Genomic DNA, 20,460 nt, shown 5'->3' with positions numbered 1-20,460 from the left:
ATCATATTATCTTGGATTTATTGTATTAATACAGCTACTTAATCCTCCTAACATCAACAAATAAAAAAAGTCTTAGTAATGCTTTTTTACTATCTAAGGAAAATATATTTAGATAATATTTTATTTACTGTGCAATATAGCAAGTAATCATTGCATTAATGAAAAATAAACTATTTTTATATTATAAGGACACTTAATTAACAATTGATAGTTGATATAGATTTTAGGAGAGGGGAAAAAATCAATTAGTTTTTAAAAAAATATATGGACATCATTATAACTCAATATCATGTATTCATTTAAATAAATGTTTGTTTTTATATTTTTAGCCTTCCCTATAAAACCAAAACATTTCCCATATAATTAATTACCTGCGAAAGTTAAAATTTTATATATGAATGGTACTTAAACGTTATATCAATTCATTATTACTCGCCCAAAAATTAAACATTGGTAAAAATGGGGGGGGGGGGTTTGGAAAATTTAATTCAAAATATCCCACAAGGAGCGCTAGATGTATGAGATATTATAATCAATAAACATTCATTTTAAATGTTTCATAAGATAATAAATAGGATATAGTTATTCAACATATTTTAAATGTAACTTTAAAAGTAATCAGTTATTTCTAAAGTTGTATCCCAGATAAACTCAGTTACTAGTTAGATTTTTTTTTATAAGTAACTAGTTTTCGCAGAAATGAAACTAATTATATTTTAATAACAATAAACTTTCTATATGAATGAAAAAAATTATCCATTCCTTCATTTTTTTTCTTTGCCAATGTCAATGAATATGATATTTATTACCCGAATTCGTTTCTATAATGTATATCGATCACTTTTATACTTGGATTGGAAAATTTTCATATTTATTATAGTATTTTATATAAAATGATTATTTTAATCAATCGACAATCGACAAAAATGAAGGACAGGAAAGGTAACAAATTTTAATTTAAAAAAAAAGTCCCCCCCCCCCCCCTTCCCCTCATCTTTTTTAAGTGTAAGTTATGAAAAATAATTATATGATATAACATTATTTTACTTCTTTAATTACTAATTTAAAGTGTACTTTAACTTTTTCAAAAAAACTAGATGTGCGGCAAGCAAAAAATTGAATAATAAACAAATTATTTTTTAGTTTTCTTCTTTCTTTTCATTAAAATTTTTTTTCTTAATCTTAATAAAAACTTTCTTTTGTAATGTTAAAGGTAGGTAGATATTATAATAAGATAGATATTAACGAAAGAGGTATTATTGTTTGTTTGGTTGTGATTTTTTTAAAAAAAATCTTTATTATAGACAGATTATATTATCTTACATACAGTTTTAAATAAATAAAGAATGCAGCCTGTCCTATGTATGATGATGGATTAATAATCCTAATATTTTTTAAGGTGTTTATTAAGGTACGGGGCAAAAATCATTTGAAGAGATACAGAACAGATACAATGAAACATTTTTTGAAAAGTAAAAAAACTAATAATGATGAAATATGAGTAGGTACAAACTTTTATATGAAAGGTTTCTAATTCCTCTATTTTTTAGGCATTTTGATTTACGCAGATGAAATTTTTATTTTTTTTTACATTTAATCAAAATATTGTGCCATAATGACAAATATAGTTGTTTAAAATTCTTGTCGGATATAATGTTAATTTTAAACTGGCCTTACTTAAAAACGGGATGATGAGCTCTAAAACATTTTTATTTGATATTAGAAATATTAGTTAAACGTAGGGCTATCTAACATAGTCAGTAACTATTTTATATTTTAGTAGTTAAGCGGATGGGAGGGGGGAGTTATCACAGACCTAAAGATGAGGGGGTGGGTTAGAGGGCTATGGCTAGGCGTTTACATAATTATAAAAAAATAATTTTGTATCCAATATTTTTAACTATCAGTTGATTTTAACTCTGTTTTTTAGACATCATTTATATTTGTTTTGTAGAATAAGCGTGATATCGCCCTTCGTCACAGCGATATTATAGCTATAGCTAACCATCTACTTTTACTATATATAAATGAGGCTAATATAAATATAAGTGCATGATAATGAATATATGTATATCATATTGGGAAATGGAATTTATGGAAATTCGGAATCTCTCTATTACTAACGGCCAATTTTAAAAAGATTTGACAGGAATCTTATTTCAGCATGTATAGAATACCCAAACTGTAAATTTCAGACAATTTTGCCATTAACTTATTCCTAATTTATATTAATTTTTCTTATAATTTAAAAAAATACTAAAATGTCTATAGCCAAAATTGGCAGAAATTTATAGGGTAAATACTCTACACATGCTATAATACATTTCCTGTTAAATCGGATATTAAAATTTTTAAATCGCCCTCGGTAAAGGATTTAAATCGAGATTCCGATTCTTCCTGAGTTCCATATCTCAATACAATATAATAAAACAAAAAAATATAAAAAAAAAATGGTAATAAAGATATTTTAAATAGAAATTGTCGTTATTGAAAGGAATATAAATTTGAACTATAAAAGATAGAACATACTAAACTATTAAATACTTTACTACTTAATAACGATTGGGTAAACAGGCATTTATTATGTTATTGATTTTTTTAAAAACTTAAATGCTAAAATGTTGTTAATTAAGTTTAATTTTTTTTAAAAGTTAAATACATATTAATGTTTAACAGTTACACTCTTTGTGTTGAATGAATAAAATATTTTTATTATTATTCTTTTATTATTAGCAAAATTTAAATTAACAAGGTGTTTCAAAATGATAATAAATAAATTATATTATTTAATTTTGCAATTTTTTTCTTAAAGCAAACGTTTAATAGGCAATCGTGATTAATTTATAATGTTACGTTGATATCCAAATCATTAATATGGAAATTGTTTCGTCACAAGAAAAAATTCCCGGATATTTAATCGATTCCATAGTTACAAAAAGTATTCAATTACCAATTACCCTTTTATGTGGGATTCAATTATGCCGCAACTAATGTTCCACAATTGCAATAATGAAAATCACATATTTCTCAAGTATTTAATCCTAATATTTTTATCATCTTTCAACAAATCATATGCCAACTTCACCCGTTTTACATTTTCCCGGACATATTATAGCGGCTACATATACGAAGGATCCGAGGGTCAGGATTTGGTTTTACCTGTTATATCACCGATTAATTCGGACTCAGGTTATAACGATTCATTAGCTTGGGCCGAGTTATTTATGGGAATACCAATACCATGTAATGCCGAAATATATGGAAATGCCACGGGGATAAATAAGGTCGTTAAAGAAGGTATTCGTTACGTTATAACCGGTTACGAATTCAAAATAATAGAGGGGGACCCCGAAAATATGTTTCAAGTGGAAACTGCCGTAGATGGCTCTCTTATACGTGTCGTTGTGCGTGTTCGGAAAAATAGGGCCGAGGAAGTTAATCGAGAGCGGAAGGCTCGCTACTCTGTCGAGATTTCCAGTGTCGTAAAATACCACATTGTTTCAAAGGAGCCGAATGGAACGAACCGCGAACATGTCAAATATGGTATAGTTATGCCATTATTTTGTATTATTAGTGTCATTACTATAGTTGGGTAATTATTATATTTCAATTTTTAGTCTGATTTTTTACCCGAAAACATTATTTTGACCTTGAAATTTTTCTTAAAAATATAGCCGCTTAAATTTGAAAGAAACTAATATAAATTAAAACGCCTTAATTTTAACGGATTTCCTCTGGTACGCTCCTGTAGATTGAACCCAATTATACGACATTTAGCCATTACCCAACTATGGTCATTACCTTGATTAAGCTATTATCATGTCAAACTTCCAGAATCAAATGTGAAGACCCCAATGTTTTGAAATTTGGCAATAGAGTCCTATAGGGCCGGGGTCAGAATTATTTCAGGATTCTACTTGATAAGGCCCGATAATTCAACCCTATACCTTTAGGGCCTATTTTTGATTCCCAGCCAAGTATCGTATATTTTTATCGGTAGCAATTTATTTATCCCATAAAGCAGAAGGATTAAGATATCCTAATAATCACGTTTGTTAAATAAATATTATATATCGTTAGGGTTATAAATCAAGTCGCGAGCTTCATTTGAAAATTAAGATATTTTATTAGTGTAGTAAATATGGTATTAACTAGACAATTGATTTCTTAGTGGCACACTTAAAGATTCACTCATTTATATACTTTAAATAACAAAAGATCGACCCCGCCATGAAACTTATCCCGCTAGGGGTGACCTAAAAGCCTCTTTTCCGTATAGCTTGTCCAATAAATCCCTTGATTCTCTGAATCCTGACCTATACGATTTACCGGATGATATATTTCTCAAAAATTCTCAAATTTATTATGCCAAATTTTTCGAAAAACCTTACCCATTCCAAAGCAAGAAAAATGATAAAAACAATGATCGACGAATTAAGCCTACCAGGAAACACATACGAAGACAGAAAAAACGTCTAAAAATGGCGGCCCGTCACGGCTCCTCTAAATTCCGTAAAAATTTGAAATACTCTAAACGATATTCAAAGGAACGTATATCTCGCGATCGTTGCACGTTGGCTATATCCGTACGCGACTCCAACGAACTGACTCCACTATTTAATCACAAATCCTATTACTTGACTTTGAAAGACGATTCGAATTATTCGCTATACGCACCACTCCTTAAGATTATCGCATCGGATGCTGACGCGGGAGAAAACGCTCGAGTTTCGTACAGGTTTGTTTTTCTATCTTTCCTCTATTCTACAATTTGGCTTCAGTTATAACAAGTTATTTCATAACAGTAAAATAAAATGTAGTCAGCTACTTTGTCAAATTTTTTATTGATTATGGTATAATTATGAATAAAACCCAGAAGTATATTAATTCTTTCCTTATGAAGAAATCTTTTATTGTTTTACTATAAAAAAAGAAAAGTAGACAAGGAATATATCTAAGAAGGATGGGGTGGGAAGGTACTCTCTTAGTTGACATCCATAGTCAATCCATTTTATAATGAAATTATTTTACATTTTCGCCATAAGACGGACCTCCACGTCATTAGATTGAATGAGGTATCATCTATAGGGCAATGAGGGATCGGGTGAACCACTTCATATTTTTTTTTGATATAATAATATATCTATTTGCAATAAATGAATATTATCCATCAAATAACTAAGATTTTTTTTTATTGAACTAATAATATTTGGGGTCATTTTATAAAACGTAACGAAACATTTGAAAATTTTAAATTTATATTTTTTTTAAAAAATATATCTTTTTGAAACATCCCAAACATATGGGTTTTTTTTGAAAATATCGTGTAATCTAATTATGATTGTTTGCACCACGAACTACTCCTTATTATACCATTTATTCTTCGAAAAAAAGAGCGTTAGTTATTAACCTTTTCCTTTACTTTACCATTAAAAATAAAATAGCCATGATCTTTTTGATGTTATTATTTTCTTTACCAATTTTTTTTTACTAAATGCTAGCTTTAGCTATCAAGACTACGATTAACAAAGAAAAAGACGTCCATTTTTGTGATATTCATTAAAAAATTATAAAGTTATTGTTATATGAAATGTGTTTTTTAACATGGATTTAAGCAGGCATTTGACTGAAAGGCAATAAGTTAAAAAAAATTGGAAAAACATTTAAAATAATAAAATTATCTACTTTAAAAACCTCAAGATTAAGCTTTTTTATTAAGAGTTGGGATTATAAAAAGGTGATTTCGATTCCTAAATCCCGTTCTTACATTTGAAACGATCTCAGGGTCTGGTTCTGGTTACAAACTTAATAAGACTCTAAGAATTCTGATAGAACTCAAGGAAATTTTAATAGATTCTTAGTTCCGGTAAACATTTTAAGAGAGGAGTTTCGCTTCCCACATCTATTCCTTTTATAAACCCTGGGTTTAATCATTCCGAAGCTTTATATACATTTTAGTAAAATTAAATCATTCGTTTAAAATGATCCTTGATTTAGACTTATTTTTGATCATGTGCTCTCAAATTTATATAATCATTTAAAATACAAATATTATCAGTTTTTTGCGGTTCCAGCCCGGGTTTGATATGGATTCTAATACGGGTGAAGTATTCTTGACCCAAAGAACCGATCAATTGAAAGGATTCGAGGATGGTTGGCTCAACCTAACAATTGTGGCTGAGGACCACGGACCAATGTCCAACAGAAAATCCAATTCGATTACCCTCCACGTCTTTTATAACAAAGTGAGTTTTCCCTAATTTAATATATAAAATCTCCATAAATAAACACGATCGTTTTCTTATCTCCCTAATATATTTTAAATTTAAGGAGACTATATAGTGTAATGTTAATTTTTGCTCTCTACGAGAATCGAACTCGAGCTTCCCGTTTCAAAGGCATATGCTTTACCGCATGCACCAACTTCAATATAAATAAATTTAAAATATTAATTTATATATATTAAAGTTTCACGCATGCACCAATTTGAACATAATTAAATTTAAAATATTATTTATATAGATGTTGAAGGGTAATTATTTAGTTTGTGTGTATGGTATTAAATATACTTTATTAATAAATTTTATATAAATATTTAAATTTAAGAGTAAAAGAGGTAAAATTGTTATGTATACTAGAGAACTGCACGGGCTGTCCGTAGCCCGACCCGACCCGAAAATAAATAATAATATTAATATCTTAAATAGTCAGTATAATTTATAATATTAATTATAAAATCATATTATTTAATATTTATCACATTTAAGGATTAAAATGTCAATCATATTAACATGTCATGTCATTATTAATTATTATTTTATAAACCTAACAACCGGATACCAAACTATTTTATCACTAAATTGTGTGTTTCCCGTGAATTACAAGATAAGACATATTTTATGTACTAAAGATAAGTTTTATTCATTATTTATTATTTATCTAGCCTATACATTGTCTTTTATAACATTTGTTTTAAAAAATTTCCATATAAAATTTAAGATTGGGATTTGATTCAGGGGAACTTATTTCTATAATTTAAATTTCACTGCCATAAATGTTAATCATCCCATCCTAGAAATTAAAAAATATTATATAAAATTGGTAAGTTACATTTATATATAAAATATAATCTTTACTTATTTCGTTTTGGTATTATTATTTTTTTATCTATCTACCTTAATATTAGTTATAAATTTTCCAGATAATTTTGGTTGTCAATATTTTAAAATATGGCAGAAAAAAATTAGGAAATTAATACAAGATTCTCAAAGAAAATAAGATGTATACTGTGATATGTAAAATTTAAAACATGAATATTAAAAAGAATCTGTATCTGTATCTTTTGTCAAGAAAATGAAAAAGATACAAGATTCTTTTCAGAATTAAGGATCTTAGATACAGATATTAGTATCTTATTAAAAATGTCAAAATATACTGAGTACAAGATATAAAGGGATCTTGTATCATGTATCTTAGATACAAGTATTAGCAGTACTGCCCAACTCTGTTTATTTCAATCTAATTGATTAAAGTCATTTTAAATATTTTTTTAACACAGCCATATTAAAAAAATTATCTTAATGGATGCAAAATTAAAAAGAATTGGTGAAAAGATTAAGACAAAGGAGTATGAAGTAAGGAAGAATCTTAATGGAAAATCCGATGTATGGAAGAAATTTTCATTTATATATGATGAAAATAAAGAAAAGCTTAATTATGTCATTTCTATTATATGCAAATTTATTTATGTATATAATTCAATAACAACAGGTATATGAACTTATTAAATTATTTTAAGAGCAAATCAACTTAAAAGACATAAATGTGTATATACAAATACAAGTACAACAGCAGAGAGTAAAAAGACACAATTAACAATTGATAGTCTTTTTGGTACTGATCCGAAAAAACTCAAAAGTTGTACAAAATTGAAAAAAGAGTGCACAAAGGTGCTTACTATGTTTTGTGGACGTGATTTGAGATCATTTGATACAATTCATGGGGAAGGCTTTGTTGATTGTTGCCAATATTTTGCCAAAATTGGTTCAATATATGGAAATATTGATGTTAAAAGCATCATTCCAAATCCTACGACAATTTCTAGAAATTCAGTAGATACTGCTGATGGTATCCGCAATAAATTATTTTCTATATTAAACTCATATATGAAAATGGGTCGATGTGCTGGTAACAAATTTATGAAAATATGGTTAAATTATTAATAAAATTATTTATTAAAAAATAATAAAATAAATATATATCTTAACATTATTAATGAATATTTTTTTCTTAAGAAACTACAGAGGTGGTAGATACGTTTTTGGACTTCTCTCTATGGGAGGCTGACAATGCGTATTCTGATGCTAGCGCCGAAGTTGACGAGCTAAAAAAATACCTAGATCCGAAATTATGTATTGATGACGATAATATTTTAAAATGGTGGAAAACAAACCATTATGAGTTTCCAAATTTAAGTATTTTAGCTCTTAAATTCCTGGCTATCCCTGCTTCGTCGGCTAGCAGTGAAAGGGCGATTTCCAGGTAGGGCCTTTGAGGATAGAAGGACTCGTTTAAAGCCAGATTAACTGGACGCCTCTTTATTTATATATCATAATTATTCACTTTGTGATAATTTTGATAATGATATTGATGAGGTCAATATAATATAATATGTTCATTATATTTTTTATATATTTATTAACTTTTATATCATATCTATATTCGCATAAATGATGCTTATTGTATTATATAATCGTTATAATTTTTAAATTCGCTTGTATATTAATCATTTTATAATATTTTTTACAAATTTAATAAAATGCAACTTAATATATATCTTGTATAGATTATGGCCGTCAAATAAACTTTTATTTAAGGTGGCTGAACTGAATAAATACACATAAATTTTTTTTTGGTTATTATAATATTAAAACTTAAATTGCAAAATTTTATTCGGGTCGGGCTCGGGTCGGCTCGGGTTGGACTAAAAAATGTGTGCTCGGGCTCGGGTCGGGCTCGGACAAAAATTTTTTTTAATTCGGGCTCGGGTCGGGCTCGGGTTGCGAAAAAATTACTTTGCAGTTCTCTAATGTATACTGTGAGCACGTATTAGAAATATTAAAATTAAAAATGTGATGGAAATCATATTGTATAAAATTTAAAATAGAGGTGCTTTAAGGTTTTTGAATTTTAAATATGGGTTATAGATTGGTCTGAAATTTTTTTTGCAGACATAGCCAGGCCTGATCAAAAAACCATGGGTTGAAGGTTGAAGGGTATTATTTAGTTTGTGTGTATGGTATTAAATATACTTTATTAATAAATTTTATATAAATATTAAAATTTAAGAGTAAAAGAGGTAAAATTGTTGCAATGTACACTGTGAGCATATATTAGAAATATCAAAATTTAAAAATCTGATGGTAATCATATTGGATAAAATTTAAAATAGAGGTGCTTTAAGATTTTTGAATTTTGGGTTATAGATTGGTCTGAATTTTTTTTTGCAAACATGGCAAGGCCTGATCAACCAAGGCCCATGCATCTTTCATATTCTGATTGTATTTTTAAATGCATTGTGAATTTTTATATATTATTTCAGTCCTCAACTATTAAAATTATTATAATCTTTTGCTGGTTTGAGAAAACTAAGTGCGAGGACCTGGCTTGGGAATTTTTTTAATATTAGGCATAGGTGTAATATTTAACACAGAATATTTATATGGCCCTCAGGTAATCTAATTTAAATATATTTTTATTCAAAAACATAGTATTCACTCTTAGTTTTAATGGGTTGGCCTTGGTTGGGGTGAGCTGGGTTAAAATAGACTAAAAAATAGATATGGTTTTTAGAGATTAACCTATCTCCAGGCTTGGAAAAAAAAAATTACTATCGGTTGGCCAGGTTTGAGAAAATTTTTTTATAAAATTATTCTGGGCTGGGCTTGGGAAATATTTTTATAAATTATATTGGGCTGGGCTTGGGGAAAATTTTTCAAAATTATTATGAGCTTGGACGCTTGAGAATTTCTTTATTATTAATTATAGGTCAGACATTGGCCCAAAATAAATTTTTTTGCAGGCCTGGGCTTGACTGATCAAAAAACCAATGAAAATCTGAATTTTGATTGTATTTTTAAATTCATTATGATTATTTAAATATTTTATTTCAGTTCTTAACTACCAAAATTATTATGATCATTCATTGGGCTTGGAAGAATTTTTCATAATTAATATGGCTTTGAACTTTGCCTGGGATTTTTTTTAATAGTAAATATTAGGTATAATTAATCAGTAATATTTAACAAATAATATTGGTATTATCAAGTAAATGCTTTAAATTTATTTTTACTCAAACCATAGCACTTAGTTTTAATAGATTAAACCTGGCCTGAAGGGATGAGGGGGTAAGAAGAATAAAAATTGGATATAATATTAAAATAACAGGTAACATGCATAAAAGTAAGAAGAAAATTTTCATTACCCGTCATTTTTGACGGGCTATCTACTAGTTTACAATATATTCTTATTCATTTTCAATCGGATAGAATTAGAGTTAAAATGCTCTATTTTTCTTTTAAAAAAGTGCTATTAATTACAATTTGAACCTAAAAAATCACTCATAATATTAAAAACATAACAGAAATGATGGTAATAATCCTCAAAAACTATAAAAAAAATGTAATTTACCTAAATAATAAATATTTATAAAATAATGCATTTGTTGTAATTTATTTATCTCATTAAGAATCCCGAGCAATTTATAAATTATAGGAATATATGGGAAAGCAATATTCATTTTGCAGAAGTTAATTCCTTTAAATTTGTGTGTTGTTTAAAAATGGCTATGATTTTTTGGGCCAGTATTTTAATCAAAATGGGCTTTTATTATCAACAAATTAATCTTTTTGAAAGTATTTATAAATTTTTTTTAGGGCAGTAAACAAAATGGGCAGTATTTATTTATCAAAATAATAAACGATTTGGGTATAATATTGAGCAGTAAAAAAAATTAAGTTGAATTGTAAATAAGAGTGTATTGTACTGTATTTATTTGAAAGTTTAGTATTTAACAAATAACTTTTTATTATTAGCTATCAAGTATATTATATGAAAATTAATATATCAAATATGAAAAAGTTATTGAATTCAAAATGTAAATACTTTATTAAAAAACATATTTTCACAAATTTTTCATTTACAAATTATAATTAATAATATATATTAAAAAACAAATAATATATTTTATTTGCATCATATATATCTATATAATAATATGTTATTACAATGTAAGTTTTAATAATAGTAAAAAAAGTATAATATTGGTAAATCACAATTATATCAAGTTATTAATTCTTGCTATTTTTATTATTGATTGAGATTCAAGTTCCCTTTTAGCGTTAACATTATAATAGCCAGCAAAATGGCCAAAGTCTATCCTATGCATAGTATTCAATTAGGGGGTTTCGGATAGTGGAAAATAAAGCTGAGGTAATTGTATTTCACTATGTTTATGGCTAATCTTTGGCGTAGGTAGAATCCCTTGTTGGGATCCTCGGTCCTAGCAGAGATCCGTTTTCCCAGCTCTTTAAAGAAGGCCAGGGCATGAGAGCCGAACGACGTTAGAGTGGCGATTAAGGGTAGGAATGTATAATTGGCGGGAAGAGATGGCGAATATTTAGCTAGTTTATTCGCCTCGGCATCTAGTATGACATCTCTATTTATATTGGAAGGGGCAAGAGGATCGATGCATGAGAAATCCCAGGTTAGGAATTCCCCCTTCTTCCAAGGGATCATAGTCGAACCATTGGGCAGCTTACCATCGGAATTGTAAAGGCCAGTAGGTTCGAGGGCTGATGGGATGCTGGCTGATTTTAAGGCCCTGGCAATGGTATCATTGCATTTTGAATGCCTAATGAATCTACCTCTACAGCGCTTGCAGTGTATGGCCTTTGGAGTTGACCGACGTTTGACAAAGGATACAGTGGTAAGGCATTACCATATCGCAATTAAGTCTAAGACCTATGGCGTGACGTAGTTCGTCATTGCTTAGGAGCTATTTTTTTGGAATTGCAGTTTTTATTGTAAATAATTTTTAAATCTAAATATTTTATTAAAACTTACATGTTATTGTACACCAGCCTTTTAAACATTTATACAAATTTAACTTTTATTATAAAGAAAATTTTATGAAAATTAACATAACAAATACATCAAAAATTATCCAATATGGAATTGCAGTTTATTACTGCACATTGTGACATTTGAGCAAATTTAAAAAATAATTTATGAATGTTTATAACTAAACTAGCTAATAACCCGTCAAGAATGACGAGGTTGAGGGGTAATTAGCTAGTTTGTATATATGATTCTAAATATGCTTTATAGTAAAATTTAGGAGAAAAAGAAATAAAATTGTTGCAATGTAACCCGTGAGCATTAAGGGTATTAAAAATATCAAAATTTAAATTTGTGATAGGAATCATATTGGGTAAAATTAAAAATAGAGATGCTTAAAATCATTTTAAAATTATTCTCACTATATTTTTTTATTATTATTAAAAAATGTTCATCCATTTACTATATATATATTTTTACAAAAAATAATATTTAACTAAAATAAAAATATAATCTTAAAATAAACTAAAATATAAGTTACGATTAAAATAAAGGTTACCATAAGAAAACTAAAATAAAGGTTACCATTTGAAAACTAAAATAAAGGTTACAAATTGTAAAACTAAAATTATATTATTCAACATTCTCCTTCTTCTAAAGAAGCCTTCACATAAGTTTAATTGTATTGTCATAGTTAGTTTGTTGTCCAAATGTTTTAACATTTTGACCATCAAGTTGTTTCATAAGTCATAGTAATCGTTGGTTTGTTTAAATCGTAAGCTTGATATCCTTATCGTAAGTTGTCCTTATATATCGTGAATTTGTCATATAGCTTGCTTGTAATGCTCAGTCGTTATTATTATCAATTTTCAAAATTGTTATTATCATCAGTAAGTTGCGAATAATGAGAAATAATAGTTCATCAAGTTGGATATAAGAATAAATGAAGAATGATAAATCAATAAGATTGTTATATAATATTTTCAGCGGTTTCATTTTTTGCGTTTTAGCGTAAGCGTTTTAATATTTAATTTACTTTATGCATTTTAATATTTATTTTATTTTTATATTTTAAGTTATGTAGTCTTTTAAATAAACAGGTTTTTGTTTAATTCGCATTGGTCTAGAAATCGGTGTTATATCATTTTTATCAGTAATTTTTATATTTTTGTCCACACTTCCCTCCTTAAAAGAATCATTAGAGTCATAATTAATAAGTGTTTTAAAACAGTTTCTAATTCTTAATTGATCTAAATGTCTCCTCAAAATACCTTTATCTGTCTTAACTCGGAACATCATGTTACTTTCTTTGTGTGTGACCATGCCTTTGCACTATTTGTCATCACCTTGTACTTTGTACCAAACAAAATCTCCTACGTTAAAGGTTCTATTTCGTGGTAAAGTAACGTTTATCTTGTTCTCCTTCTCCTCCAACAGTTTTAATAAGTCCCATTTAATTCTAATATCTCGATTGAACATTCTCTGAGATGGTGTAACTCCTGTAGTATCATTACGCGTATCTCTGTAATTAAATAAAAATTTGTCAAGTGCGATGTCTAAGTCAATTTTAATATTCATATGTGTTTTGAACTTTCTTACCATGCGTTCTACCTGGCCATTGGATTGCTGGTGATAAGCAGATGTGAGCACATGTTTGATACCATAATTATTGCAAAATTTTTCGAAATCGTTACTTGTAAAGTTAGTGCCGTTATCCGTAACTAAGTTTCAGGCATTCCATATAGCGAAATAGTTTTAAATATTTCTTTTAAAGTAACATCAGTCGTAATATTTTTAACAGGAATAATAATTGGGAATTTGCTGTAGGCATCGATTATTATCAACCAATTTCTTGTGAAGAACGGACCCGCATAATCTATGCAAACAGTTTAGTTGCCGAAACCCATGGTTTTTATATCTTTTTAGGATTATCATGATATATGTTACAATCGTCACAACTTTTCACTTCCATTTCTATGTCATTATTTATATCAGACCACCACATGTAATCTTTGGCTAAGGATTTGATTTTTCCTGCTCCCAAGTGACCTTCATATAATGACTGTAGTACATTTTTTTTCATAGAAGACGGAATTATGATTCTGTTGCTCTTGTAAAGACAATCTTTAATTATACTTAATTCCAATTCAATGTTTTTATAAATATTGTTCATTATAGGCCTGTTCTTAATATCTTTTATGACTTGTTTTAATTCAATATCTTTCAAAGTTTCATCATGAATTTGATTAAAATTAATAGGTAAATCTCCATATTCATTTATTATAGTGATATTTTCAACAGCTTCATCATGACATTCTTGTGGTAATCTCGAGAGACAATCAGGAACAACATTATATTTACCGGCTTTATGCTTTATATTAAAATCATATCCACCTAATGTTATATTCCACTTCTGGAGTCTTAAGGACATGGTACTATTATCCTTAAGACCCTAGGTAAAGATGTGAACTAGAGGTTTATGGTCAGTAATAATTGTAAATTTTGTGCCAATTAAATATTCCTGGAACCTCTTTATAGCGAACATAATAGCGACAGCCTCACGCTCAATATTGGTATAGCTCATTTCTGATTTTAATAAAGTTCTCGACGCTAAAGCTATAGGTTTTTCTTTACCATCTTTTTCAATATGAAATAATACAGCTCCTAAACCACATTTAGATGCGTCAGTGGCTATCCCTATAGGTAATTCAGTGTTAAAATATGTCAAAGCAGGAAGAAGACTAATCAACTTCTTAGATTATTAAAACTTTTAGAGTGTTCTAAGTTCCAAGCTCATTTTTCTTTGTTGACGATTTTATATAGAGGATCGGCTATTTCTGCAAAATTGTTCAAAAATTTTCTATAGTAGCCAGCCATTCCCAGAAATGTTGATAATTCAGCAGCTGATTTTGGTTCTGGCATACTTCAATTTTGTCGTGATTAGCATGAATCCCCTTGGCGTCAATATTATGACCCAGGAACCTCACTTTGTTTTTGAAAAACACACTTTTGTTGAAGTTAGGTATTAGCCCAAACGATGATATTCTATCAAACACTTTTTTTATGTTATTAAGGTGAGCTTCATCGTTTTTCTCAGTTATAAGTAAATCATCAATATAAAATATGACGTCATCCATGTCACCGAAGATGATCCATGATCTGTTTAAGATTGCAGATGAGGTCTTTAGCCCAAAAGGAAGTCTAGTAAATTGGTAATATCCTTTGTGCGTAGATATAGTTAAAATATTTCTTCGGGACCTGTAAGAAAACATTTTTAAAGTCAATCTTCGAAAATTTCTTTCCTTCTGAAGGTTTAGCTATTAGATCATTGATTCGTGGTAGAGGGTATCTGAAATCTTCTAGATAGGTTTACAGTGTCCTTAAAATCAGCACATAGCCTAATGCTCCCATCATCTTTGTAGACGCGGTAACAGGACTTGTCTATCGGACATCATTCACCGGCTCAATAATTTTATCATGTATCCATTTTTTAAGTTCATTGCTTACAAGTAGACCTGTGCGCCGATGTCTCAATTGACGGCCCGCCTACTAAATTGTCGGCGGCAGCGCGATATTTATTAAAAAAAATTTTTTTAATAAATTTAATTTATAAATCAATGTATTACATTTTTTTATAATTTGGCGCTCTTTTCTAACACATTGTTAACATAGTTTATTTCTTAAATTATTTCCTGTCTCACTTCAATTTAAATTCATGTATTTTCTCATTCTCAGAAATAGACTAAGGAATTGAATTTTCACTCAGATCAGAGTCACATAAACAACACATATTAGTAATATTCTATTGATTTTTATTATAACAAATATATATTTGGAATGCAAACAAAATATTAAGTAAGAAATATAATAAATCAGAATTCAGATTTAGCTAAATTATAATTATCATGAATAAATAGAATTTTATCAAGATTGGTGGGACATAAAGAAGTCCTTTTTGCATTGAGTATTAATCCAGCAATGGAAAAAATTCTTTCGCTGGGTGTACTGGTTGCAGGTATACAAAGAACCTTCCTAGCTAAATTAGCAAGCCTAGGAAGTTCCAGTTGCTTTTTCTTCCAAAAGGTTAATGCATCCTCTTCTGGGATATTATTTTGGCTTAGCAAAATATGGCATTCTTGTTCTAAATTACTTATATTGTTATAATCACTGCCTGGAATGGAATGTTTACGAGCTATTTTGGCGATATAAGAACTGGAAGTCTCTCCATTATCTTCAACTTGGATTTCACTTTGTGCATTTTTATCATTTTCTAAAAATTTTAAATGTCTTGTTAAAAATTGCAATGATGTAGTAGAATTTGAATTTAAATATTCTGACACAATTTTCAGATTTTGAAATCTGGGATCAAGAAGAGTCGCTAATATCTAATGTTCAAAATATAATTTTATTAATAAAAATATAAAATAACTTGAAGTTCAGTAATGGGAAACCTATGGTCAAGCTTTTTTTGCATATTTTCTTTTAAACAAATAATATCTGAGGAATCAGATATATTGATCTGTATGTGGGTTTCTATTTCACTGCGAAATAATAACCCTAGATTTATAGTCGATCCCTTTTGGGAGGAAAGAAATTCCACCGACTCTCGGAATGGAATTAATACGGCATAAAGCTCGTCAATCATATCCCATTCATTATTAAAAAGTTTTAAACATTGTTTTCCTATTTTATTCAAAACATTATTAATAGGATTTTTGTTCACGCTACGAACACTTTCTAGCATAATTAATATGCTGTGCCAGCGGGTAGGGCAATTTAATTTTAACGTTTTTGTATTATATAGATTGGTTGGTGTAATGACATTTGTATTATCCGCTTCGTTATCAAAATGGTCATCAAGGTATGGATCAGAATCATCAATATCCAAGATATGACCTGTCTCATAAATTGACTGTAGACATTTACGATGCTCATCTTCAATTTCACATTCCAGATCAGCTACTCGATATCTGAGGGCTGAAATAATTTCTCTAATTTTTTTAAGGAGATTATCAATTCTGGCAACTTTTTTTATGCCTTCAACTGTAACCAAATTATTTTATCCATGGCCTAAGCATAAATGATGCTCATAATCCCCCAATCTGACGCTTCTTTTGACATTTGCCCCTGCATCAGTTACCATTTGTATTATTTTGGCTTTTAAATGAAACTCCTCTTCGATACCATCAATCTCCGATAATATGGTTTCCCCAGTATGCTTTTGAGTCACATTTCGGGTTGCCAGGGTAAAATATTTTAAATCAAAATTTTCATCTAAATGATAAAGACTAAATGTAATATAATTTCGCCGCTTGAAATGATCGGTCCATAAATCAAAAGTAATGGAACAAAATTTTGGACCAGCATCAATCAGGTTTAAAACATGTGCCTTTATAGAACAATAAACATCATCTAGTGCTCCCCGACAATAGTTGTCCTATTAGGCAATTCTGACGAGGAATCAATTATCTTATATTTCTATTTTTTTAGGCAATTTATTTTTTAATAATCATTTCATTTAAATTTTAAACCTTTAGAAAATCTGTCATCCCATTATTGCTTATAGAATCAAATGGCAATAAATCTAAGCAGCACATCAAAACATAATTTCGCCCTATTAGAAAAAAGATATTTAAAAAAGAGAAACAAATAAAAAATTTGATTTAGTTATGAACTTTCAAAATAAAGTTTTACATAATTTAATAAAATATATTTTTAGTTTATTCATTAAAAAGATCTCAAAATAGAGCTGTCAATAAACAAACTAAAAATTTAGTTGTTTTAAAATTTTACATAATTATTTTAATAAATTTAAATTATACATTAAGTTTAAGCATTAAAAGGATCTCAAAATAGAGCTGACAATTAACAAACTAAAAAATTAGTTGTTTAAAGTTTTACATAATTATTTTAATAAATTATATATTAAGTTTGTACATTAAAAAGTTCTCAAAATAGAGCTGACAATAAACAAACTAAAAATTTAGTTGTTTTAAAGTTTTACATAATTATTTTAATAAATTTAAATTATATATTAAGTTTATACATTAAAAGGATCTCAAAGTAGAGCTGACAATAAACAAACTAAACATTTAGTTGTTTTAAAGTTTTACATGATTATTTTAATAAATTTAAATTATGCATTAAAAGGATCTCAAAATAGAGCTGACAATAAACAAACTAAAAATTTAGTTGTTTTAAAGTTTTACATAATTATTTTAATAAATTATATATTAAGTTTATACATTAAAAAGATCTCAAAATAAGAGCTGACAAAACAAACTAAAAAATTTAGTTGTTTTGAACAAATAGAGCTTAATAAAATTAATTTAACAAACCAGTTAAAAATTTAAAATGAATATTAATAAACATTAATTATCTTTTATGTTCTTGCTACATGTTGGTGTTGGTTTTAGAAACATTTTTAGAGTTTGAATGGATTTATTATTATTAGTTTTTTCTGATATTTTATGCACATTAATTAAGTGTCGAGAAAGATTACTCGTACTTATCTTTTTGCTATAGCATTTGATATCATAACTAAAATATAAATTATATATAAATATAAGTCTAAAATTAAAATAAATTACTGTGAAAATGGATTATTTTTATCCGAATCTTCTCATCTTTTTTCCCCAATTTTAAACAAGGTTCACAATAAATATAATCAGGCATTATCGTGCTTTTCTTATTCTATTCTTCAAAATAAGATTTCCAAAGTACTTCCACACATAACTTGATTTTTGATTAGTAGAGAGAGTTGTTATTTCATAATTGTATATAGGGTGGTTTAAAAAGCGCAAATCCATAAAAATAATTAATATAGCCGAAATGAATATGGTGTATGAATGAATGTAAATGATATACACTATTCTATTATATAAAGCAATAGAATACAATTCATGTTTTATTATATTAATGTTAATATTCAAATTTAAATAATAATAATTTAATATATAAATATAATTAAACAACATTCTAAATATTATACACGCCGCGCCTCCGCCATAAAAAAATCGGCGGCTAGCCGGCTTACGCCGCTGATCTCAATCGGCGGCTGTTCCGGCGTGAATAAAATTGCCGGCGGCGCACAGGTCTACTTACAAGATCAATTTTTGAATAAGGAATACGTCTAGCGGTTTAATTTTAGGTTGGACATTTCTTTTTAAATGTAACTTGACACTTGTTGATTGGCCCATTAGTCAATTTGGATTCACACTCTTTAATCAATTTTTTTATTTCATCTTCATAATTAGTGTCAACATTAGCTATAAATTTATTTAAAATATTTTTGAAAGCGTTGATCCATGTACGTCCCAACAAGGCATTTTTTCTTGATTCAACGACTACCGCGTCTAAGTATTTAGAGATACCTTCATAAGTCACTTTAACTTGAGTAATGACGATGATCTTGATTAAATTTCCGTCATAAGCGGTAAGTTGTAACTCGGATTTTTTAACATCTCTAATACCAAGTTTTTTAGCCAGTCCATGAGGTATAATAGTAGGTTTGGAGCCTGTATCGACTTGCATACTCGTAACAATATCGTTCACTTTTAAAGTAGTCATAAATGCATTATCTTTGTCATTAAGCATGTCCCCAGATAAGTTGTTAACATTGAAATCGTTATCATCTTTGACTTTCTCTTCAATAATTTCTTCAATATACATATTGTAATCGTTGTTGTTATATTGTATTTGCTTTCTATTATTGTTGTCGCTACCTCTATAATTATTTGAATTGTTGTTATATTGTATTTGCTTTCTCTGATTATTGTCGCTATCTCTATAATTAATTGAATTGTTGTTTGGTAAATGTTACGATTTCCGTCACCATATTGGATCTGTTTTCTTTGATTATTATCATGCCATGTATTATTTCTACCATAATTAGATTGATTAATATTGTTGTAGCGATAGTTGTTGTAGTTATAGTTATTATAATTATCTTGGCATCTCGAATTATTATTACCGTAATTCCTATCATACTATCTAAAATTATTGTTATAATTCCTATCTCTATTTCTATTATTATCTCTATTTTCATAATTATTTCTAAAATTATTATCAGGTCTAAAATAATTATTATTGTCATTTCTATTTCTATTGTTAAGGTTTTTATCTTTATCAGACTTTTTATCATTATTCATATAACTTATATTATCAATATCTGATTTATCATTAATACTATCTAATCTAATTCCTAGCTCCACCATTTCATTTAAGGTTAAATTAATATTTTTACAAAATTTATATTTTATTTTGTCATTTAAGGTAGACGCACGTAATTTTTCTTATAATCAATTGTCGTCTGAAAAGTTACATTTTTTATGCAGTTTTAAT

General features: G+C 28.1%; 1 protein-coding gene across 1 annotated transcript in view; it reads left to right on the top strand.

Annotated features, from left to right (window-relative positions):
* The window catches only part of LOC135924200 (uncharacterized), a 134,323-nt gene that overhangs the window by 16,099 nt on the left and 97,764 nt on the right, over positions 1–20,460 (top strand). Inside the window, exons 3-5 of the mRNA XM_065459250.1 lie at positions 2,813–3,543; positions 4,219–4,738; positions 6,059–6,245. Coding sequence (XP_065315322.1) covers positions 2,964–3,543; positions 4,219–4,738; positions 6,059–6,245 — 1,287 coding nt within the window. The 5' untranslated portion in view covers positions 2,813–2,963. The remainder of the gene's footprint in view (positions 1–2,812; positions 3,544–4,218; positions 4,739–6,058; positions 6,246–20,460) is intronic.

The sequence above is a fragment of the Gordionus sp. m RMFG-2023 genome, chromosome 1 (assembly GCF_954871325.1).
Source record: "Gordionus sp. m RMFG-2023 chromosome 1, tfGorSpeb1-WG-v2, whole genome shotgun sequence".
In the NCBI taxonomy this organism is placed as follows: Eukaryota; Metazoa; Nematomorpha; class Gordioida; order Chordodea; family Parachordodidae; genus Gordionus; species Gordionus sp. m RMFG-2023.
This window is presented reverse-complemented; position numbering and strand designations above follow the sequence as displayed.